We start from the raw sequence: 22,836 nt of genomic DNA on the forward strand, positions 1-22,836 counted from the left end.
AGCACAGGGTGGCCCCAAGCTGGGGCAAGGGCCTGGGGTGAGCAGGGAGACTGGCCAGCATGAGCCCAGGCTGCCAGGGGGAGCTCCAGCTACCGGTGGCGGAAGGGAGGGAAGGAGCCAGCAAGGACAAGCCAGGCTCTCAGAGGGGACACAGCCTCTAGGCAGCGCGGCTTCACTTGGCCAGCACCGGGACTTGCTCCCCAGACACCCACCTCTCCTGCCCCGGCTCCTGGAGCCCCCCCTTGTCCCCAAGGATGTGGGTGCAGGAACACTGCAGAAGCCAGCGGTTTATTACATGTCCACGAGGGCCCCGGGAGGCTGCTCGGCTGGTCCCGCCACCTGTACCCGCAGGGCGGAGAGAGAGGCACAGGCAGCCCGATGAAGGGCAAGGCACAGTGCGAGGGTCCCTTCCATCCCTGCCGCCCCGAGCTGGGCCACCCCACGCAGGAGATGGTCCCGGGGTGGGGGGGGGTAGTGCTGCCAGGCACATGGGTGCTCCTCCAGCAGCTTCTGACCTGACGAGGCTCTGACAGCTCCGGCTGCTGCATTGAGCGATGGCACTGCAGGGCCCGGGGAAGGCTTGAGGGCAGCCAGTTTGGCACGGACCAAGGTCCAGGTGTGAAAGACCAGCTCGACCCAGCAGGAGCTGGCATGTGGAGGCATGAGGATGGAGGCTGAAGCATCACACTGCAGCTGCCCTCATCCTATGGCAGGCAGGAGGCCAATGCCAGGCCACAAAGGAGGCAAAGAGATGTCCTCATCGCAGCAACATCTCTGTCGTAAGGGAGCTGAGCCTGTTCCTCCCACGGGCAGGTGAGCGTCAGGTGCAGGCAGCGGGAGCCCCCGGCGAGGGCAAGGTGACAGGCCGAGAGCGGAGTCGGCGGTGCAGGCAGGGAAGCGACGGGGTTGGACAGCTCAGGGCTGGCAGCCCCGGGAGGGCAGGGAGAGACCTTGGCTGCCATGCAGGTGTCAGCGCTCGGCAGTGAGCAGTGGCTGTGGGGAGAGTATGGGTGAGCCCGGTACCTGCACCCCTCCCTGCCTGGCCCACTGTCCCCCCCCACCCCAGGGATGAGCCAGCTGGGGCTGTGGTGGGAGGCAGGTCGCTCAGCTCGGCTCCCTGAACCCACCCTGCGTGCAGCCAGCGTGCCCCCGCAGCGGAGCTGGTACCTGGCAAGAGTCTGGGGAGTCAGCGTCGGGGCGCTTCCAGCTCGGCCTGGCCAGGGCACCCAGCACCAGCACCCCAAAGAGGATGATGAGGAGCCCCAGCGTGTTGGCAAAGACAGCCTCAGCAGGCAGGCACTTGTAGTCCATCGTCCCGTTCTTCCTTGGGAGAAGAGGGGCCAAAAGCTTTCCTGAATGTGCCCAGCCTTCCCCTAAGCCCACGCAACCCTGTACCCATGCCACAGCAAGGAGCTGTGCAGGTTAACCACACACCTGAGGGAGAAATTGCTCACTTCCCTTTGCCGCCCTGTGATCAGTTTCGCTCTGTGCCGCTTCTGACACCGAGAGACAACGACCAGCCCAAACCACCCCTGCCCCAAGCCTCCCTCCCTGCAAAGGCTCTCCCCACACCCGCCGCGATGCTCACAGGCTGAAGAAGAGCTTCTCATTGATGCCCGACACGCACGAGGCCACGGACAGCATGAGGATGGTGGAGCCGAAGAAGACGTGGACGGGCTTGTAGAGGGCACGGAGCCAGGCAGGAGCCCAGGGCAGCAGGAAGGCGCTGAAGCCGGCCAGCCACTGCAGGGAGGGGAGGTGAGGGCGACGGGCATGGAGAAGGGAGCCAGGGTGCGGGGGGGCCGGAGCAGCACCCACCTGGCAGGAAAAGAGCAGCACGGTGGCCAGCCCCAGCCAGCTGTGCAGCGAGTACATGTTGGGCGTCCCGTGGTTGTTGTGGAAGCGAAAGACGGCCACCAGCCCTAGCACGGCCAGGCTGAAGGCTGCCAGGGTCAGGGCACCGTGCAGCACCTTCCAGGGGAGCTTGGGGCCGCTCCAGGCGGGGGGCAGGCGGTACACCAGGGCCGCTGTTGGGCGAGAGAGTCAGGCAAGAGCTGTTCCAGGGCCGCGCCGCACCGCACGCCCCGCTCACCTGCACCGTACAGCACCACCATGCCCGTCACCATCAACACCGGGTGCCAGTTGAACATCTGGAGACTGCCGTCCAAGGCAAAGCCGCCGCGCCAGTGCTGGCACCAGGCACTCACGAAGGCCACGCAGATGAAGCCCAGGCCGCCGAGAAAGATGCAGAAGGGCAGGAAGGGCAGATCCAGCATCTCTGCGACAGGATGGCGGCACCTGGGGAAGAGTGAGACGCCTGCTCAGCCTCTGCCGGGGCTCTCCGCCTGTGCCGGCTCTGGCCTGTGTGCAGACACCCCCAGGGAGGAGCCAAACTGAAAGGGGAACCAGGCACCCCAAGGAGGGGTGGCCCTGGCCCAGCTGCTGCCTGGCCAGGGAAGGATGCCAGGACTGGAGCCAGCCAGCTGGGGATGTGCAGGACAAAACCAGCTCCTGTAGAGCCAGGTCCCTGGGTAGCACCCTACCGTGCCACCCTGGTGCCAGGGGACAGCAGCAAGGGCCTCACAGAGGGTCTAAGTGTCTCCTGTAACCCTGCGCTCCCCCAGCACCCCCTACGCTGTCCCCAAGAACCCACTGACCTGATCCCCTCCCCCCTCAGCACCTTGTACCCCCCCCGCTGCACCCACAGAACAGGGCTCACCCCACCTGGGTGCGAGGAGGTACTCTTGTACCCCGCCCCCCCCCAGATCCTGGCAGCCCCAGCACCCCTGCTCCCTCCTGCCTGCTCTGCGCCAGTCCTCACTCCCACCTGCTTCATGGGGGTCAGAGGCAGGGGGACAGACCCCACAGGCAACAGCCCCACATCCCTGCCTGGGCTGGGCAGCGGGACTGGCAGTGCCTTGCCCTCGGTGCTGCCCTCAGCCCACGGGGCTCGAGCAGGTGACTGGCAGGAGCAGGGCTGAGCTCATTTGCCTAGTGTTTTGCATCTGCCTCCAAAAATAGATATTTATGTCTCCTCCTGGGGCGGGTGACAGCCTTGTGTTCCCCCGCCGCCCCCAGCCAAGATCAGCCGCCCCACGGGACCGTGAGGCAGGAGGTGGGTGGGACGCAGCCCCGATGCAGCACGAGGACCGCAAACTCAGCCACCCACTCGCTCCGAGGCCTTGCAATGCTTGCCACGGCGCTGAGCGGCCCCACGGCTCCCCCGGGCCTGGGCCCCACGGCTCTCCCAAAGCCTGGGCCCCACAGCTCCCCCAAAGCCTGGGGATGTGGGGTCTGGCCCCACGGCTCCCCTACAGCCGGGGCCCCGCAGTTCCCCCAGACCTGGTGACACAGGGCCTGCCACCACGGTTCCCACAACACTGGGAACACGGGGCCCGGCCCTACGGCTCCCCCGGGCCTGGGGACACGGGGCCCGGCCCCATGGCTCCCCGGAACACAAGGCCCCGCGGCTCTTCCCGGCTCCGGGAACACGGAGCCAGCCCCACAGTTCCCTCAGCCCCGGGGTCTGGCCTGGTCCCAGGGCCATACCTCAGTCCCTCCCGCCGCCCGCCGGACCCCACGGCCCCCTCGGCCTCGCCGGGCGCCTCCATGTTGGACGGCGCCGCTCTGGCAGTTCGCCTCTGTGGTAGCTGCCTCCGACCCCCGCCACCCCTCCCAGTACGCGTAGCCAGCGAGAGCGACGGCCAGAGCGGCCCCAGCGCGGTTCCTCCAGCCGCCCGCTTCCGCCCCCACCTCAGTGGCTGTTCCGTTACCCTGGAGACGGAAGATGGCGGCCGCAGGTCAGCGCCCGGCCGCTGCCGGGGTGCGGAGGGTGGGACGCGGCGGTGACCGCCGGCACCCGCAGCTCCGGGCTCCGCGGATTGCCTGTGCACCGGGGAGGAGTGGGGGGGAAGCACCCCCGGGGGCGGCTGCTGGGGTGGGGTGGGGGGGACCCCGGTGGTGCTGCGGCCTCCTTCGGGACTGGGGTCGGGGGGAATGGATGGGGGGATAAGAGGGGACCCGGGGACCACGCAGGGAGAGGGTGGCTGCGTGGTGGCTGTGTGACGGGGGGTGGGGGGGGAGCTGCCTCCTTCCCCCGTCACATCCAGCCCTGTGGCTCCCTTTCAGAGAAGAAAGGGCCTCAGAGCAGAACTCTACCGCCAGGACACGGGGGACCCTCCCCGTTCTCCTGGACCCCCCCAGTCCCTCCGAGCACCGCCTTACCTCCCTCTGTGTCACGTCCCTCCTTCCCCGGTGCTGCCCTGCTGCTGTCCCCAGGCAGTGCGGGTCCCAGGTCTGCTGTCGGAGAAGTGGGCAGGAGAGCTGTGCCTCCTCACTTGTCCCCAGACAGCTCTGTTCCCTCCCTGTGTCCTCGTCCACTCTCTGACCAGCTGCCCCAGGCAGGGTGCATGTTCCTGGGGTGGGGCGAAGGAGAGCGATGCTGGGACACAGCATGCCCAAACCTGCCCCCGTAGCGTGGCCTGCTCAGCACTGCCCACGGAGCCGTCAGCAGCTTTAGGGTTTGTCCAGCGTGAGAGGTGCGAATAACCTGCCTGGACACTGCTCCCTGAGAATCGCACATCTCCCTTGTCCCTGAATTTCTTTGCATCTGTTTCCTGAGATTGAGGTGGCTGTGAGGCTGGAGGGTGGGAGAGTGAGACTGAACCCAAGCCCGCTGCGTGGTGAGAAGAGAAGGGAGACAGCTTATTTGTGAGAGCCCAGCCTACAGACCAGGGACAGAGCACGGCTCTGTGTCGGCATGCTAGAAACTGGCAGGAGCTGCTGTTGGTTTGACCCTGCTTTGGGTTTCCAGAGGAGGTTTGCGAGGTGCAGGGGGTGCATCCCACCCTCCCAAACGAAACTTCTGCTCCCCCTCCAGGTCTCGGTCGTAGGGAGAGGCGACGCTGAGTCCCTCAGCTCCAGACCATGAGCTGGCTCTGCCGCTGGGGATGCCGGGGCTGAGAGCTCCAAGCCCCAGGGAAGGAAGATGCTTCAGACCAGCAACTACAGCCTGGTCCTGTTCCTGCAGTTCCTCCTGCTTTTCTATGACCTCTTTGTCAACTCCTTCTCGGAGCTGCTCCGCACGGCCCCCGCCGTCCAGCTCGTCCTCTTCATGTGAGCGCCAGGCAGACATAGCGGGTAGCGCGGTGGGGCAGGAGAGCTGGGATCTCACCACATCTCTCTCCTCCTGCAGCATCCAGGACATTGCTATTCTCTTCAACATCATCATCATCTTCCTCATGTTCTTCAACACCTTCGTCTTCCAGGCTGGGCTGGTCAACCTCCTCTTCCACAAGTTCAAGGGGACCATCCTGCTGTCAGGGGCCTACCTGGCACTCAGCATCTCCTTCCACATCTGGGTTATGGTAGGCTGGGGCGAGCTCGGGGCTGCTGGCTTCTCTTGAGGGCAGGCAGCACAGGCGGTGGTCGGCTTGCTTTCCTGGCCACAACCCCCTGCGCCCTTCAGTCCCTCTCTCATGAGAGAAAGGCCACGATCTACCACCGCAGGGACAGTTTGGTGTCCCCCTGTGATTCCCTGCGTGACCTCCCGCCCGGAAGGCATCAGGCTGGAAGTGAGCTGCCCCATCACGGCCCCTTCCGTAAGGGCTGTAACCTGCTGGAAAATCCTCTTTCCACAGGGGAAGCCCAGCAGCTCCAGCTCTGTGCTGGCACAGAAGCCACTCATGGGGTAATCCCCGCTGAAGTCTGTGACAGCACCTCCCGGTTTACCTGGGATTAATCCTCAGCAAACGCCGGGGCTCAGCGCCTTGGGGCGGCCCCCTCCCTGCTGGCAGCAAGCAAGCACCGAGTGGTCCTGGCAGCATCTTCCCCTTCTCTTCCCTGACTAAACTCCCTCCTGTCCCCTGCCCCAACCCCCAAAGGAGCAGCCCACAAACCCTGCCCAGCCCCTGGGCACCCTCCTCCATCGGGCTCTCATCCCCCACTTCTCCAGCCTCTGAGTGAGGGTCCATCCCTACCTCGCTGACCGTGGGCCAGGGGAAACGCTTCGAGCTGGGCCGGGGGCTGCCCCGCACCAGGGTGCCCAAGCGGGCAGCCGCCCCGGTGCTGCCCACGCCATCCGGGCAGGGGATTGATGGGGATTTGCAGAGATCTGAAGTCTGAAGCTAGAATAGGTCCCGGCTCGCTGGCTAAATCCCCTGAGCTGCTTAACCTTTGGGGTGGGGGAGCTGCCCCCCGCAGCCGGCAGCATCTCCCCTGGCCTGTGACCAGCAGCACACCGGGCTGAGGGAGCTGGAGGCACAGGTTGCTGCCCCCAAAACTAACGCGGGGGTTTTTCTTGGCTCCTGTCTGTCTGTCTGTCTCAGAACCTGCGGTGGCGGGACTCCGGCCACTTCGTGTGGACTGAAGGCCTGCAGACCCTTTTTGTTTTCCAGCGGTTGGGTAAGGGCTCGTGGTCGCAGGGTCCCTGGTGGGGTCCTGCCTCTTTCAGGGAGCCTGTGGGGGCAAAGTTGGGGGTCCTCCCTCACCCCCCCTCCCTCCCGCAGCGGCTGTGCTCTACTGTTACTTCTACAAGAGGACGGCGGTGCACCTGGGTGACCCCCTCTTCTACCAGGACTCGCTCTGGCTGCGCAAGGAGTTTGCACAGTTCCGTGGCTGATGGTTTCCCTTGGGCTCTGGACGACCCACTGTCTTTCCCTTCGACTTCCTGGCAGCCCCCGCCATCTCTCTGCAATTTGCGGGCCCCATTGGGGACAGTTTCGGCTCAGCCACCTTCCTCCTCTTCTTCCCGGGGACCAGCTCTTCTGCCGGCGCCGGCACAGCTCACGCAGATGCTGGGGGTTGGTGCGAGGCTCCTGGTGCGTTCTGGCGCCACAGCTCCTGTTGGGACTTGAGTGTTTTTGTAAACAATAAAGAAATAAATCGGCTGCCTTTTCCAGAAGCTGCCTGGTGTCTGCGCACCCCGGGCCCCCCCCCCCGGCTCTTCCCTTCCTTCCAGTGGCAGCAGCTGCCATCCCAGCAGCCTTACCTGTGCCTTGTGCTGGCCCTGGCCAGCTCAGCGCTGTGTTTGCAGCCACAGAACAAGGCTGTTCCCACCTTGTAGAGTGGGATGCTCGGCCCAACGTAGGAACGGAGGCAGAACCGGAGGGCAGCCGGTGATCCCTACCCGCCCCAGCTGGGGGTCCCGGTTCCCACCCGCCCGTCTGGCCGGGTGCGGGATTTGAACCCGCAGCTCAGCTGCCCAGTCCTCCTGAACCATAGAGAGGGCGGAGAGAGCGGCCGGGCGCCTTCCCGCCCAGCGCTCCCGGGAGCGAGGGCGGCGGCGGCCGTTCCCATGGAGATGGAAGATGGCGCCCAGGAGTGAGTGAGGGGCCGCGACGGGCAGCGGGGCCAGGACCGGGAAGGGCGGGGGGGGACAGCGGGGCGTAGGGATGGGACTGGGAGCTGGCCAAGGCGCGGAGGGGCCTGGAACGGACCGGGAGCGGGGTTCAGCCAGGCGGGGAGCGGGGTTGGGGCCCGGTCCGTGCCGCCCCCGCCTACGGCCGCCTTGTGCCCTCAGGCCGCCAGCGCTCCTCGGCTCCACTGCAGGTCCTGCTTTTCCTCAACGGGTGGTACAGCGCTACCTACTTCCTCCTGGAGGCTTTCATCTTCGTGTACAAGGGTGAGTCCCCTGCAACCCCGCCCCCCCAGGGCAGCAGCCCCCCCCGCCCTGAGGCCCAGGGTGGGCTGTCGGTGCAGGCCCTGAGGGCAGCGGTGGCTGTACCCCGCAGTGCTGCTGCTGCCGTACCCCTTCACCAACCTAGCGCTGGACGTGGTGCTGCTCTTCCTCTACCTCGGCACTGAGGCCACTCGCATCTTCTTCGGTAAGTGCTGGGGACAGAGGGGGTGGTGTCCCCGGGGTGACATCGGGCTCCAGAGCTGCCACCCCCCACCCCAGGAACTGCTGGGGCAGAGCTGGGACCGCCGTGGTGCCATTTACCACGTCCCCACCACCACCGCAGAGTCCTGGGGGGCCCTGTGGGAGACACCCCCCTAACCGTGTTCCCCCCAGGATCCAAGGGGAACCTGTGCCAGCGGAAGGTGCCACTCTCCATCAGCCTGGCCCTGACCGTCCCAGCGGCCGTGATGGCGGCCTATTACCTGCTGCTGCAGACCTACGCCCTGCGCCTGGAAGCCATCCTCAATGCCATCCTCCTGCTCTTCTACGCCGTGGAGCTGCTGCTGGGTGTCCTCGCGCTGGTCTCCTTCTCCAGGTACCGCAGCCAGGCCACGTCATGCGGGGAGCTGGGTAACGCCGGGACGCGGCAGAAGCCGGCACCTGGTTGGTTTGGCGCTGACATGTCCCCCTCTTCCCTTCTTGGCAGCGTGGATTCATACTGAGGCCCCATGCCACGCCAAAGGACCAGGCACAGAGCGGCACAGGTACGCGAGGTGGCGGGGAGCCAGCAGCCCCGGTGCCGGCTCCATCTCCCAGGCCAAGCCCACGTCAGTCCCGGGCAGGAGAAGTCTTCACCCTGCCTGCACTCTGCTTCGCCCGGCAGCATGCGCGAGCGACCTGCCGGGCAGCACCCGACCCACTGCCACCTGGGAGGCGGCCCCCAGGACTTGTGATGCACAGGTCAGTTTGAGGTACGGAGAACTTTTTTTTCTATTGCCTTCTCAGAAAAATTCACTATTTTCCAATAAATATTTATTTTTACCTGGTGCCTGGGCATGTGGCTTTCCCCAGGGCAGTGGGCTGGGCATGAAGTGCTCAGGAGCTTCCAGCACTGCACCGCTGCCCCACAGCGCTGCCCTGAGCCGGCTTGGGGGGCACAGAAGCCCCTCAGAAGCACGGGAGGACAGTGAGGGTCAGGGATGGTGGGCACAGAGGCACTAAATAGTCCCCAAGTGCTGCTCTTCCCTCCCACATAGTGGCACTAAAATGCTCCCACCCCACTCATCATAGGGAGGAAACACGACAGAAAAGCCCTACAGCGCCATATAAAAGATCGACAATGTCATCAAGTTTATTACACAATTTCCAACCTATCAGAAAGACAAACAAATCTAGTCACTGCGAGCAGGAGGGGCAGCGCCTCGCTGGGTGGTTAATAGGGGTTTGCTCTGCACTTTTCCCCACTATATTTGGAAAGAAACTAAAAATTTGTGTCATTAAGTAAAAAAACAGAACTCTCCCACCAAGCGCTCCCCCCGGCACTCACCCGCTAAGCCGGCACCTCATGGTACTTTACAAGATGGATTGGTTTTTTTTGTTTGTGTGTCATTTCAACCTAAAAAGACCTCCAGAGCTGGGCTTCTCCTGTCCAGCAACAGTTCAGAGGGTGACACTGCCTGGCCAGCAGCCCTGGGGACTGGCACCCACCCTAGAAGTCACGTTGTGTCTCCTCAGCTCACCCCAAGCCTCCTGGGCTCTCCCTCTCCTGCTGGAGGGATGCGTGTGGGGCCTCGCAGCCCAGAGAAGCGCAGGGCTGGGGTGGGGGGGCTCCCACCTGGCTGCCCACTGCTCCGTGCAGTGCACAGGGACACCCACCACCCCCGTCCCGGCCTGTGCGACACAGCCGAGCTGCTACCACACGCGGAACCGCCGTGCCGCCTGTTAGGAAAGGGTAGCCGGGGGACGTAGGGACACAGCTGGAAGAGCCCCCAGCACAAGCGGGGGACAGGTAGTCCCCAAGGCAGGGGGGGTGGCAGCCTGCCCTGCCCCGCCCCGCCTCCTCCGCTTCCTCTAAAACAAGGAAGGTGCTGCAGGAGAGGCCGGCTCCATGCAGGACCCTGCCGGCGCTCGGCAGCCGGAGCTGCTGTTTGGGATGGCAATGCCGCTGCGGCGAGCCGGTGGGGAACATCGGGGCAGAGAGAGGGGGCGACCCCTGGCCCAGCTCTAGCCCCCCGCTTCCTCAGCACGTCGCTCCCAGACAGAGCGGAGAGGGCGAAGGGGAAAAAGCAGGCCCGCGGAGGGGATGGGCTGCGCTTCCCCTCCATCAGAGGGGGGAAAAGGAGGAGCGTGGCACAGTGTCCTGCAGGATGGGGGGGCCTGTGCTGGGACTGCTGGGGTGATGGGGACAGGAGTGTCCCCAGACGAGGTGAGAGGATGATACGTGGCAGAAGACCCCATACCAGCGAACCTGGGCACGGGGTTGGGAGCCGTGCGCCTCCAAGCCCCCGCGCTTCACGCCCACAGGGAGGGCTCCATCCCCTCCAGCCACCCCCGGAGAGGAAAGGGCTCACAAACCTCCCTCCATGGAAAAAAAAAAGCACCATTTCTCTTTGGGTCCGAGAGTCCACGGAGTGGAGCAGGGTGGCCCAGGCGCAGGCGTTCCCCGGCTCCCCGTCTCTCCCCGGGGAAGCAGCAGTAGCGGTGAGTGCGGGCAAAGGCTCAGGCCCCAAGGCCACGAGGTGTCGGTGGGAGTCCCGCCGGAGCACGGCACGGTTTTCCTCGGGCGCCCGGAGAGAGCTGGGGGTGGCGGGGAAGGGGCGGGGGGGTGGAGCGGCCTCGTCACGTAGTCCTGATCGAGGTGAGGAGATACGAGTCCATTAAAAACCACTTACTGCCAAACTCCTGTGGGGGAGAGACGAGAGGAGTGGTCAGATAAGCGCCGAGGACCCTTCCCACCACCTCAGCCCTCACTCCTCGAGGGGGACCCCTGAGACCCCACACCGACGGCGCAGCACGTGCGGCAGCGCCCTGGCACCGGCTCACCTGTCTCAGTGGTGCCGGTCCCTCTCTCTGTCCCTGTCCCGATGTCGGTCGTGCTCCCGGTTCCGCTCCTGGAAATAGTCCTCGTGCCGATCCTCGCTGTGGAGCAGGTCCCGGTGCCGCCGGCTGCTTTCGCGAGACCGGCTGGGAGAGCGCTCCCGAGATCGGTGTCTTTTCCTGAGAAAAAAGAAGAAAAAGCTTTCGGTTACCTCCGGAGAGGATCTCACTGGGCTGGGGACAGAGACAGCGAGCAAAACCCCAAGACGGGGTGCAACAAAGCCACCCCCATGCAGCTCTGACCCCCAGAGCCGTCAGTACCTGGAGGAGCTGCTGCTGGCGCCCGTGCTGTAGGACTTGGCTTCGATGCCGTGCAGACAGTCTTTGAGGGACGAGAGGAGGACGCGGCACCGCTCGTCATTGGCGACGCGGGACTGCTTGATGACGGCGATGGCCGTGAGGAGGGTCTCGATGGCGTCGCTGTAATCGCCTGGGGAAGCGGAGCAAGGCTCGAGGGATGCGGACTTGCCACGGGATGGCATGGGGGGGGGGACGACGACATGGACACATGGGGGGCACGGGGACGCGGTCACCTTTACCTGCGCTGGCGCCGGACACTGCCTTGGAAATGGCGCTGCTGGAGATCGCCCGGTTCCTGTTCATGATCTCCTCAAACTCCACTTCGCTCACAGGGGGAGGTGGCGGGCCGAGCTCCCGGCTGCACAGGAGGCACATGTGGGGGTCAGCATAGCCGCGCCCATCCCCAATTTGGTACCAAGTGGCACGCAGCCCCCCCCCCACTCCGCCCCTTCTCACCTGCTGTGGTTGTAGGGGGCCATGGCCTTGCCGTAGGTGTCCGGCGGAGGACCCAGGGCTGCGTTGGGTGGGGGGAAGAAGGCAGGGTTGAGGTGCAGGGCAGGGGGGACAGCCCCCGGGGGTGGCACAGCCAGGTGGGGGGGCAGTCGAGGTGGTGGGGGCATGAGATGCTGATAGTGGATGCCGGGTGGGGGTGGGGGGACACCGAAGCCAGAGGAGAGGGGCGGTGGGGGAGGCATCGGCGGCGGGGGCAGCCCCATGAGGGGCAGGGCGGTGGGGGGGCGGTTGAAAAAAGGCAGGACAGAGGGGGGTTTCTCCACACGGGCAGGCGGCAAGGCATTCTCTGTCGGCGTGGCACGGCCGTCCACTGAGTCCACGGAGTCTCGGGAGTGGGCCCTCGGCGGCACACCTGCAAGCGGCACAGGAAAGAGCCATGAGCCGTGGCCGGAGGGCCTGAGGGTCTCGGAGACCTCCTCCTCCTCTTCCTCCCCACCCGTGGCAACCGGCACGAGGACCATGCTCTCCCGCAGCCCCATGAGGTGCAGCCTTGAGAGAGCTCAAGGTGCCCAGAGAAAGATCCAGCCAGCCAAACGTAGCCTCCGCTTCCACGTGCCTTGAAGGGGGTACCAGCTCTCCAGCAAGACCCCAGCTGCCCACACGGTGCCCCGGGGACGCTCACTCTCAGCCAGTGAGGCTCTGCGGAAGCTGCCGAGCAAGCGGGTTACAGGGACAGAAGCGAAAAGCCCCAAGAAATGGCGCGAGGTCCCCAGCAGAGAGGTCGCTGGGTCCTGAGTCCCCGAAGACATTAAACGACCCAGAGAGCCTGCGATCGCACACGGGTTCAGAAAGGCCTGAGCGTGGAGGAACACGAGGAGACAGAACCCAAGTGCCGACAGCAATGGAGCTGCTGGAGGAAGGAAAACTCGGCGCCCGTCTGCCCTCGAAGAGAGGGACAGGAACCCTTGCTGTGTCCAAAGAGGCTTTGAGGATGAGACAGGAGAGGTACGACGGAGGGCACTGCCTCTGCCCGAGCCCCTCGGGGGAGCCACGGCTCCCCACCGGGCCTTGCCGCTCTGATGGCCGTCAAGCGGAGCACCGTCTAGGCGCCGGTGTTCCTGAGCCGGTGGCAAGGATTCACGTGAGCTCAGCCGTGTCAACAGCAAGGCCCCTGGGGGCAGGCCGAAACTCAGCCTCCCCGTGCCCGGCGGGAGAAGGGAACACACCCTGCTCTGCTGAAATGCAAGGGCAGGTCGGGACACGGTCTAACAGCGTATGGTGCTGCCAAGCAGCAGATCACCGTGGGCACTGGAGCTGAAGGGAGGGTGCAAAGGTCACAGCTACCCCACTGTAACTTGGCCAGGGCGCTTAGGAAGAAAGGCTTTCCTTGCATGAAATGGGCCACGGGATCTACAATGACCACAGCTGGCCAAGACCTCCTCGTACATGCTCCTGCCAACAGTCCCTGTGGCTCCGCAGAGCCCCCCAGCACGGGGCTGGGGCGTCACATCGCTGCGGAGTGAGGCAAGGACCACCTATTGCCATTGTAGAAAGCCCACGGCCAGGCCCCAGCTGGAATACTGTGTCCAGTGTTGGGCACCTTACCTCCGCAGGGATGGACAAATTCTGGAGGAGATCCAGAGAAGAGCTACTAATAGATATGGAGGGTCTTAGCTATGTTGATAGGCTGAAGAGCTTAAGCCCATTCAGTTTGGAGAGGAGGAGGAGGAGCCTACGAGGGATCTTCGCAGTGTGTGAGCACCTAAAAGGGGATCATAAAGACTCGGGTCAGGATCTAATCAGACTCAGCAGCAACAGGAAACAACCCCCAGAGACTCCTGGCAGTGTCCCCCCACCCCGAGGTCTTGGTGGGTTCAGCCTGACAGCTCTGCTGGGGATCTGCGGGGCCCGCGGGAGCTGCTGCACAGCGTGGAAGCCCCCCCCAACCTGTGGTGTGCCTTTGCCTCACTCACGTTTGCGAGCCTGCGCCTCGAACTGTGACAGGTTCTGCCGGGTTGCCAGCCTCACCTCCACCTTGTCCCCGTTGAGGATTTTGCCAGGCAGGAGCTCCAGGAGTTTGTGGACTGAGTTCTCAGAGGCAACCACCACCTCTGCGTACCTGTGGGAAAGCCTGGTGGTCAGTCAGCAAAAGCCAGCCCCAAGCGGTTCACCCCCTGGTGGGGGGTAGGGACCCCCTGCCAAACCCCACGGGGCTCTATCCGTCCTTGCTGGCAGAGACCACCCAGCACTACCCCCTCCCGCTGCCTTCCCTGGCAGCTGAAACCAGCCTGGAGTTACATGACCCCCCCCATCCCTTTCCCACACTATTTCGGAGTCTCTGCTTTACCATCCCAGCTCCAGGTGGGCTGTGCATCACCTGTGCCAGCCAGGAAAACCACCGGCTGCCTCCTCACTCTCCCCAACGCAGAGGACGTGGCCGTGAAGGCCTGACTCCCCCATTCCCCCACATGCCCCTCGGCTCTCACCCTTTCGACTGGCCATTGGCTCGGTTCTCTGCGAATTTCAGCTCCACTACGTCGTAGACACCAACCGAGCGGATGGTCTGGATCAGCTGCTGGTCAGTCGTCCACTGAGGGGAAGAGAGGCCAGTGTCAGCTCACATAGCCCTTTGCAGGACCACGCTGCCCCCCCCCAGCTAACCCAGGTTCAGCGCTCAGGGGGCTGGGGCAGGGCACTTGAGTTCAGACACCCTCAGAGCCCCTACAGGGAGTTTAAAATCAATCTCGAGTCTGAAACAGGTCCTGGGCATGGCTACCAGAGGTGTCTCTGTTCTCTACACAAGACAGAGCCTTCCCAGGACTCTCCCTGTATCTGTCAAAAGCAGAAGGTGACTTGCCCACACAGCCCCCAAGAAGGCAGAGCCAGGTGGGGCAGCAGCCGGTGCAAGGGAAACACTGCAGCCACTGGTCACTCGCCCCAGGCTCGACCTGAAGCCCCTTAGGGCTACGAATCCCTTTTCCCCAAGATCACAATGTCAAGCCCAGCTCACGACCCGGCCTGGGACACTGGGTCAGCGTGAATCGCGGAGGAACAGCACCCCCAAAGAGCCCTGCAGCCCCTCAGGGGTTTCTCTGGAGGACCTCCATCTGTGTATGTAGCACAGGAGACCCAAACTGCCCATGCAGGTGGTCTGGACACCCCCTCCACAAGGAAGCACAGCCAGGCAGCGATTCCACTCACCCAGGAGAAGCTGCCCACATAGACGGCAGCTCTCTTGTTGCGCAACCCGCTGTACGTGTACAGGATGGCAGGAGATTTGCTGTTGGGCTTGGGGGACGGCTCCTGGCGGATCTCCGGGGGTGCCTCTGAGCTGCTGGTGCGGCTTTCGGGGGGCTGTGAGCTGGCTGCTAGCACATCGTCGTACAGGTCCATCTGATCAGCATTACTGAACTCAGAGTCCTGCAAGGGGAGACACTGTGAGCACCTCTGCAGAGGGGAGACCCCAGGTGTGAAACCACAGCTCAGAAAGGAACCTGTGGGCTGTTAAGAGCCTGAATGGGGCTCTGGAGGACCGCTCCATTCTGCTGGAGTCCTCCAACATCCCCCCAGCAATGACCGTCCAGCAGAAGCCAAACACCAACCACTACAGGAGATGCTTAAAGTCATCTCATGGTGCTGCTCTGCCGCAGGTGCCCCGATGTGCAGGGGACTGCAGATGAATGACACTGGAGGTTAGGAAGCCCCCTTCACAGTTTGCAAACCAGTTGTCCCAATTCATCAAGTGCTGACGTGCACGAGCTCTTGTGAGGCAGCACAAGCTGAGTCCAAAGGTTTAGCGCCCAAACCACTTGTCTTGGGTCTGTTCGCAGTTAGAAGGTGGTGAATCACTGCCATGAATGAAGCCACAGCAAACAGATCCGGCGCCTGCTATCTCTCACAAGCCAGCTCCTCTTGCCCAGAGCCCTGTCCCCTCCCCTTGGTGGCATGCCACCATGGTGCGTCCCTCTTTCAGCACTTCAATTTTGCAATGACAACTCCTCACACTTTCCCCTGGCCCAGCAGACCCCTCCTAGCACCACACTACTCTTCCCCACTACCCCACTGCCCTACAAAAACATGCTGTGCCCTAGGCTTATGACCACCCCTCACTTGAGCAATCCACCACAGCATCTGCTCTTCTTTCTGGGCAATGTGGAAATCCCTCGTGCACGTCTCCAGTCCAGCTGCCCAGCTCTCCGACCGGCCAAGCATTAACGCAAGCCCCACAGCAACAGGATCAACATCTTTCCCCAGCAATGAGGATTACCAGTGCCCCGAAGACAGGGCGATGGGCTCTGCTTTGCAATGCTTGACATAACCCTGGAGCATTTTTTTTACACATAAGGACGTGGGAGAAGGGAGGAATACTCCAGGAAGCAGAACCACAAGGCTTTACCCTGCTGGCTAACTGCACTGGCTTGATTTTCCTCCCCCAAACTTCAACAACAAGCCTTTTGCTTTTCTGTCTGCTCCTCCGCTGAGCTCCAGCACACACCTCACGCGAGCAGAGGACCAGCTTTCTAGGGTGTCAGCTGTCTTGAGCAATGGGGCAAGACGCAACTTGCTGCTCTGGGAGGCTACCAGGAAGAAGCTCACCTTCTGTAAGCGTGTGAGGGCAAGAGTTCAGTGGTGGAAAACCAAACACCCTCAACGGACAAGCCTCTCGCTCTTTGGCAGGCACACACTTCACAACAAGTCCAGCCTGGGGGTTTCACTTTCCCTCAAACCCTGCTCGCCTTGGATACGCCGCCACAAGCTCACTGGTTTTGGGCCAGCAGAGCCCTCTTCAGGGTAGGAGCTACACACGCCGTCTGCACGCACAGATGCACGCACACCATTTCCCCTCCTCTCAGCAGCGCAGCCTTTTACGGCACGAACCAGCCACCAAGGAATCTTCTGAGCTGTGAACTCAAGTGTCCTAGATCTGCCTTCCAATTCCCACTCTGTTCCGGGCTATATTTAATTTGGAGTGTACAGCGAGTGCTGTGTTTACTACGGATCTTCAGACTAATTGCTCACCCGGATTCAGCGTGCACTGAGCATCATTTCTGCTACAAATTACCACATTGGTATCTGTCCCACGGGAGCAATGCACAGGTCCTGTGCAGCACAAAAACAGAGGCTCTGCTCCTAAATTTTTAATTCCAGGACTTCAAAGGCAGTTCGGACAACATCTTCTGCTAAAGATAGCGCGAGGTGGTTAAATCCCCAACACTGTGACGGTCAGGAAACCGCACACATAAAACATGTCCCTTTGTGAGCTCAGGGGAGAGACGGGGAAGGGTGCTCAGCACACAGCTTTCAAAGGGTCACGGAAGTATCAAAATCAAACCACTTTCCTCCAGACATGTTGACAGCAACATCCATTTCTAAAGCAAGCCGTAACTTTTGCATCTGCCTATTTCAGCTGCAGAGCTGATCAAAAGGTTGTAAGAATTTCAACAGGGAGCAGTATTTTTACACTCATTCTCAAAACAGCTCAACTGTTTGTTTAATCCGCCTCCCACACTCCTACCCTGATGAAGCGCCTTTGGACGCAGCCCAAGGCTGGAAGATTTCTGCCTGAAAGTTTCATAAAGTCAAGAACAAAACAAGGAGGGCTAGAGGAGAAATTGCATGAAAGCCCTCAGATACGCTACTTAGGGGATGCTTCAGCTTGGGAGTTTTTAGAGATCCTCTGGGTCCATTCCGTTTTTGACACTCTCCTTTAAAAACCAACAGCCCAATAAGAAGATGGTGTAGAAGTACTCACAGCCCAAGCGCTCAGAGTCCACTCTGCTGCTCTCTGCCCTCGCCACTGCACTGAATTTGCAGACCATTGCTCGAAACGCACGGTAGCGAGAGGCTTCTTGCATCACCCACCGCCCCGGCACCTAACACCTTCACTGCCATTCAAACCCCAACACAGCAAATGCGCTCTGAACCCATGCGTGACGCCTTGCAAGGTGCACAGGGATGAAGCCAGGCACCGTCGGCGGTAACTACCATGTGTGCTGTGGGATTTGGAACCACGCTGGCGTCCCTGGTGTGCCACAGGGACCACAGGGCAGCCAGTGCACCTTCCTACCGCCCTTTGATCCCACATGCGCCATTGTGCACAGATTAACTCTCAGTTTCTTCCTGCTGCCGCACAGCCTGAGGCGACCGAGATGCTGGAGTTGGCGGCCTTGATAATCACTTCCAGCTTTAAGAAGCCTCCATCTACTTGGCCATGTCAAAGATCTTTTGTGTACTGTCCCCCAAACCCTCCAGTTAAATCTTTCCAGGCTGCTTCCTGCTGTGCAGCCAGGCTTGCTCCGTCCTCCTCTCAACACTGCTTAACTTCTTTACTCCCAAAGATCCCCGAGACTTGACCGAGACCAGACCAGACCCATCAGAGACCCTTTCACCTCCCCAGCAGACATACCCACGTCAACTCAAACCACTGCTTTTGTTGCCCTTCCTCTCTAGGCTTCCCAGGAGCTGAGCCTTTGCGGGAAAGCCTACCTGCAGGCACAGGTGGGACAGGCAGCGCTGGCCCATCTCCGCAGATCGCCCGTGAAGCGGCAGCAGAGTTCTCCTGTTAAGTCCTCCCACTTGTTTGTTGTTCATTAGTTGTCCTCCGAGATGTTGCAGACTTTCCAACTCACACCCACCAACATCACAGTTCTTCTCCAGACAGTAGCTACCACGTCCACCTTCACTGCTTCCCTTTGGCGTTCAGAGTAATTGCCAGAAATGAAATTTCCTGGCTATTCTGTGCGCTTCTAAACTCCAGCCCAGCGACCTCCACACATTTTCTTAATCTGCACCTTCCACCCTTATTCCCACAGCTATCCAGCTCTCCCTTCCGCTCCCAAGGCCAGGAACACCTATTTCCCGATTCTGTTAAAAGCAAATTGTGTGAAAACACACAAATTGAGGCAGTTCCTAAGCCAGAGCAGTTCTGTTTGGTCCCAGCACAGTGCTAGATTGTTTAATACATGGGGAATCGGGTTTATTCTGGGATTTTTTCAGGAAGGACGCAGGAAGCGGTATTTCAGAGTCAGAGGGTGTCCGGGCAGGGCTGCCCAGCTGTTACAAGCAGAACAGACGTTTGCTTTGCAACTCACCTTTTCTAGTGAGGTTACTGTTATTTTGGCAGTGTTACAGCCAGCTTGGACCCTGCCCTTCTCCAAGGCAACTGCTCTCAGCGGAGAACTCCTGCTTTTTCCCAAGTGGTTGGAAAGCACCTCGCAGTCCTCTCGGTTCCGAGGCAGTTAACACTGTTTCCACCCTTTCGCTTTTCCCTGAAGGTCTAACCCATGGCATATTCTCACCTGATAACCTCCCACCTCCACAGAACAAAGGGTTTATCACCCTCAGCTCCTCTTCAGCCCTCTGGGAGCTTAAGGCAATTCCCTCCTCCACATGTTTTGTTTCCAGTTCGTGCAGCTTGCCCTCTAGCGCAGACCAACTTTCCTCCATGGGCTTTCCATGGTTGTTTTTAATCTTCAAACATCTGCGTTCACACCCGCTCTCCTAGATCCCTCTCTAAAGTCTGCTTCTCTAACAGCTAAGCACCCTCCCATTCTCTGTCATTTCTTCCTGTGAGTCCCAAACAGCCTCCGGGTGGGTGAGGTGGCCCATGGGCAGCTCTCCGACCGCAGCGAGTCCCCGCCACAGCTTCCCAGCCTTGGTGGTCCCGCGGGTTCAATGCTCTGGGTTCCCTCACCCTGCGGTTCCCTGGCAGTGCCTCTTCTAGTTTGGATTTCTCATTTCTCCAATTGGGCTGCAACTATCCCCTTCGATCCCTGCTCATCACTATCCTAGCAAATGTTCTGGCCCAAACCCTGCCTCCCCGCTCCTAAACATTTTGTGACCATCCACATGTTGAACCCGCAGAAAGACCCTTTATTATTCCCAGCTCAAGATGGCAGCCACCAGGATTTAGGAACAGTCCCAGCCCTCGGTTCCCCACAGGGACTCTCCAGTGCTGTACCACCTTTTCCCGGGCACACAGGTCACATCTTCCGCCTCCATTCAATGTGTACATACCAGCCGGTAGGTAAGTCCACGCTAACCGCTCCAACCCCTCGCTAACGAGTTGGCCGATGCCAATTACAGTTCTCTCCCCCAGAAAAGGGGGCTCTGTAGCCCCAGCCCCATGGCCGGATGCCGTGCTCACCTGGTTGAACTCCTCGTCGGCGTAGATGTCGATCAGATCCACTCCTTCGGACATATTTCCAGAGACGGGAGAAGGAGCCCAGGCTGGGACCGGGACGAAGCAGGAAGACCAAAGGTGCACTGCAGCATGGCGAGGGGGGAGAAAGAGGGTCAGCGAGGCACCAGAGACCCACTGTTCACATCCCCCTGAGTCCCCTCTGCCCCCCCCGTCCCTACAGGCACCCAGCCACTCCTCCAGAGTGACTCACAGCCTCAGCCCAGACCCACACAGGGGCCGCAGCAGCCCCTCACCCTCTGCCTAGGACCCCCCCCCCACCTCGCTGAGGGCCACCCCCGCGGGCAACGTAGCCCCATTTCCCCTAAACCTACCCAACCCTTGCGGGCAACAACCCCCCCTCAGGGGGCAACCATAACCCAGCCCCCCTCCCCTCCCCTTCCCATCCCACCCCGGGGACCACAACCCCCCGACCCCCCTTAACCCAAACCCAGGGGCACCCACTTCCCCCCCCCACACACACCCCGGGCAAGCCCCTCCCCGACAGCGAGGGTCCCTGGGGGGACCCTACCGCTCCCACCCACCCGAACTGAGCCTCCCCCCCGGCCTAAACCCCCTCCCCGTCCCCACCGGGGGCGGGGGGAAGAGACCGCCATATCGGCCCGGCGCGGCCCGCCCCTGCCGAGCGGCCGGGCCCGGGGCACTGGGGGGGAGGGGGCTGTGGGGGGGAGTGGAGGGAGGGGGCACAAGAGTAGAGTGGGGGGGGTGGCGGGTCGCGGTGTCGTGTCCGTGTCCTCCCCCCGCCCCCCGTCCCGTCCCCCTCGTCCCCGTCCCGGCCCGTTACCGCCAGCAGGCCCCGAGCGCGCGCGCCAACCGCGCTCACCGCCACCGCCAGCGCCGCCGCGCCACGCCACACCCCTTCCGGTTTAGCGTCACGCCTCTTCCGGCCCGCCCCGCTTCCTTCCTTCTCCCCCCCCCACCCCATTCTCCTCTTCCTACCGCCGTGCCATAGAGTCGGGCCGCCCGCTGTCACAGAGCGGCCCGGAGGGAGGCTAGAAGGGCCGTGCGGGGCTATGGCGGCGACCAGGGTGAGGGGAGGGGGGGGAGGAATTACTAGGAACGGTGGGTCCCGGGGCAAGGGGAGTCTGTGGGGAACCAAGGATCTGGGAGAGGCGGCGGGCAGAGGGAGACCCTGAGGGCAGCAGGGTCGCGGGGGTTGGGATGGGGGGATTTGGGGGAGCAGGGTCTTGAGGGGGGGTTATGGGGTTGGGGGGGGGTGTCAGGGGCAGTAGGGCCTGGAGGGGTGTGTGGGAGTGGGGGACCGGGGGCAGCAGGGTCTGGGGGAGATTATGGGGGGGTGCTAGGGGCAGCAGGGTCTGGGGGGGGATTATGGGGGGGTGTTAGGGGCAGCAGGGTCTGGGGGGTTGGGATGGGGGGATTTGGGGGAGCAGGGTCTTGGGGGGGTTACAGAATGGGGATGGCATGGTGGGGGGAGTTATGGGGTGGAGGAGCAGCAGAATCTGGGGGTGGTGTGGGCTGGGGGATCGTGGCCAGCAAGGTCTGGGGGGGGGTCGTGTGGGGGCTGGGGATCTCCCCATCCCCACTGTGCTGGGGCAGCCAGGCCTGACGTGTCCCCTGCGCTGTCCATGTCCCTTTCACAGCTCTGCTCCCTGCCCGGGCGGGCTCTGTGCTGGCACGTTTTGGGGTCGGTGAGGCTGCAGCGGGGCTACCGCGGGGACTCCCCAACGGACTCGGGGAAGGACGTGCTGGAGATCCCTTTGCCTCCCTGGCAGGAGCGTCCTGATGAGCCGCTGGAGACCAAGAGAGCCCGGCTTCTGTATGAGAGCCGGAAGAGGGGGATGCTGGAGAACTGCATCCTGCTCAGGTGAGGTGCCGGCTGCCCATCCTGGCCGCTTACTCACCTCCCTGCTGTCTGTCCTTCCCTACAGCTCCCTAACAATTTGTCCCCTGCAGATGGGAGCGGGCAGGGATGGCTTGTACTTTACAGGAGAGATAACATCAGCCCTGGAGAGCTAAGGGAGAAAGGCGGGTGGAGGTGCCTTAGCTGCTGCAGTTTGGCTCCCTAAAGATGTCACAGGTTTTTAATTAACAGGGAAAAGCCCTGAGCATTGCAGGAAAGAGTTTGGTGGGGTAGTGCACAGCCGTAATCCAAAACCTAAGGAGCTGTGGTGATGCTTAGAGGATAGAAGGCAGATAGAAGGCTGAGCCATTGGGTAAATCACAAGAGCTTTGCTTGCATGGGTGCAGGATGCAATGATCGGTGCTGCTGCTGGGCAGGATGGGGCAGAGCCAGAGGCAGCTGGAGGCACGTGAGAGCTCTGGAGGAAGCTCCTAGCTGATGGCTGAGCTGAAATCCTTTGGGAAGGATGTATGTAATTTCTGGGATGTATGAACGAGGCAAGGCCAGTTGGGTTTCAGGACTGAAGTAGTGGTTAACAGAGAGCAGGCTGGGGCTGAAGGCAGGTCACCTTGGATCCAGCTCCTCCGCGTCCTCTCGCATCGCACAGAGAGCTGGGTGTCAGCCATGGCTGGGAGCAGCATGCCAGCGTGGCCTTCCTCTGGTCACCCACGCTCAATCCTCGTACATCCTCTCTCCAGCCTCTTTGCGAAGGAGAACCTGAACCACATGAGCGAGCAGCAGCTGAACCTCTACGACCGGCTCATCAACGAGCCCAGCAACGACTGGGACATTTACTACTGGGCCACAGGTACGGTGCAGCTGCCTGTTGCCCTGCCCGCTCACCAGGGCACCGGCTAAGGCAGTACTGTCGCTCCAAGCTGTGGGAGCTGGGATTAGCGGGGTGACCATGGTCCTTCGGGACAGGATGGAGCCGTTCTCTTGCTGCCCCCTTTCTGTTTTTACCACAGAAGCAAAGCCCACACCGGCCGAGTTCGAGAACGATGTGATGGCCATGCTGAGGGAGTTTGCCAAGAACAAGAAGAGGGAGCAGAGGCTGCGGCAGCCAGACCTGGAGTACCTCTTTGAGTCACCCCGCTGACAAGAAGGCCGCCTTCTCCCTCCCCATACCCTGGAGCAGAGGAGGGACATGGGGCCCTGTGGAAACACTGGTGCTGCTGCCCTCCCTGTGGCTCTCCTCCTCCTCCTCCGGCAGCGGCTCCCTCGGACTCTCAGGGCATGATGAATAAAGCCGTGGCTGCTAGCCCTGCTGCTCCTGCTGCCTGGTGAGCTCAGGGCTCTGCTCTTCGG

At 62.1% G+C, this 22,836-nt stretch overlaps 5 protein-coding genes across 9 annotated transcripts; 3 read left to right on the forward strand and 2 right to left on the reverse strand.

Annotated features, from left to right (window-relative positions):
- Positions 1-272: 272 nt before the first annotated feature.
- Positions 273-4,437, reverse strand: CYB561A3 (cytochrome b561 family member A3). Of its 4 annotated transcripts, none has more exons than XM_069804316.1 (6): positions 4,225-4,437; positions 2,093-2,298; positions 1,819-2,027; positions 1,589-1,743; positions 1,168-1,324; positions 273-993 (listed from the first exon to the last, which is right to left on the reverse strand). In XM_069804316.1, exons 2-6 carry the CDS (start codon positions 2,274-2,276, stop codon positions 970-972), a joined length of 729 nt encoding a protein of 242 aa, XP_069660417.1. In that variant the 5' UTR covers positions 2,277-2,298; positions 4,225-4,437; the 3' UTR covers positions 273-969. The 4 variants fall into 4 exon arrangements, with proteins under 4 accessions (XP_069660417.1, XP_069660414.1, XP_069660418.1 ...); XM_069804313.1 differs by lacking the exon at positions 4,225-4,437 and adding an exon at positions 3,550-3,680; XM_069804317.1 differs by lacking the exon at positions 4,225-4,437 and adding an exon at positions 3,343-3,362.
- Positions 3,662-6,901, forward strand: TMEM138 (transmembrane protein 138). Its single transcript, XM_069804323.1, has 5 exons — positions 3,662-3,800; positions 4,880-5,115; positions 5,195-5,366; positions 6,327-6,402; positions 6,507-6,901. The coding sequence occupies exons 2-5, from the start codon at positions 4,988-4,990 to the stop codon at positions 6,617-6,619; spliced, it is 489 nt and encodes a 162-aa protein (XP_069660424.1). The 5' UTR covers positions 3,662-3,800; positions 4,880-4,987; the 3' UTR covers positions 6,620-6,901.
- Positions 6,902-7,035: 134 nt separating this feature from the next.
- On the forward strand, positions 7,036-8,659 carry TMEM216 (transmembrane protein 216). Its single transcript, XM_069804330.1, has 5 exons — positions 7,036-7,320; positions 7,520-7,621; positions 7,731-7,823; positions 8,012-8,213; positions 8,325-8,659. The coding sequence occupies exons 1-5, from the start codon at positions 7,308-7,310 to the stop codon at positions 8,338-8,340; spliced, it is 426 nt and encodes a 141-aa protein (XP_069660431.1). The 5' UTR covers positions 7,036-7,307; the 3' UTR covers positions 8,341-8,659.
- Positions 8,660-9,494: 835 nt separating this feature from the next.
- Positions 9,495-20,551, reverse strand: CPSF7 (cleavage and polyadenylation specific factor 7). 2 transcript variants are annotated; one of them, XM_069804294.1, is made up of 10 exons: positions 20,491-20,551; positions 19,614-19,732; positions 14,669-14,887; positions 13,954-14,057; positions 13,441-13,586; positions 11,471-11,879; positions 11,254-11,372; positions 10,976-11,144; positions 10,661-10,834; positions 9,495-10,519 (listed from the first exon to the last, which is right to left on the reverse strand). In XM_069804294.1, the coding sequence occupies exons 2-9, from the start codon at positions 19,665-19,667 to the stop codon at positions 10,666-10,668; spliced, it is 1,389 nt and encodes a 462-aa protein (XP_069660395.1). In that variant the 5' UTR covers positions 19,668-19,732; positions 20,491-20,551; the 3' UTR covers positions 9,495-10,519; positions 10,661-10,665. The 2 variants fall into 2 exon arrangements, with proteins under 2 accessions (XP_069660395.1, XP_069660394.1); XM_069804293.1 differs by having other exon boundaries at positions 20,452-20,533.
- A 12-nt stretch (positions 20,552-20,563) lies between these two features.
- Positions 20,564-22,789, forward strand: SDHAF2 (succinate dehydrogenase complex assembly factor 2). Its single transcript, XM_069804329.1, has 4 exons — positions 20,564-20,695; positions 21,269-21,492; positions 22,227-22,336; positions 22,497-22,789. Exons 1-4 carry the CDS (start codon positions 20,681-20,683, stop codon positions 22,625-22,627), a joined length of 480 nt encoding a protein of 159 aa, XP_069660430.1. The 5' UTR covers positions 20,564-20,680; the 3' UTR covers positions 22,628-22,789.
- Positions 22,790-22,836: the final 47 nt, after the last annotated feature.

The sequence above is a fragment of the Haliaeetus albicilla genome, chromosome 16, assembly GCF_947461875.1.
Source record: "Haliaeetus albicilla chromosome 16, bHalAlb1.1, whole genome shotgun sequence".
NCBI classification, from domain to species: domain Eukaryota; kingdom Metazoa; phylum Chordata; class Aves; order Accipitriformes; family Accipitridae; genus Haliaeetus; species Haliaeetus albicilla.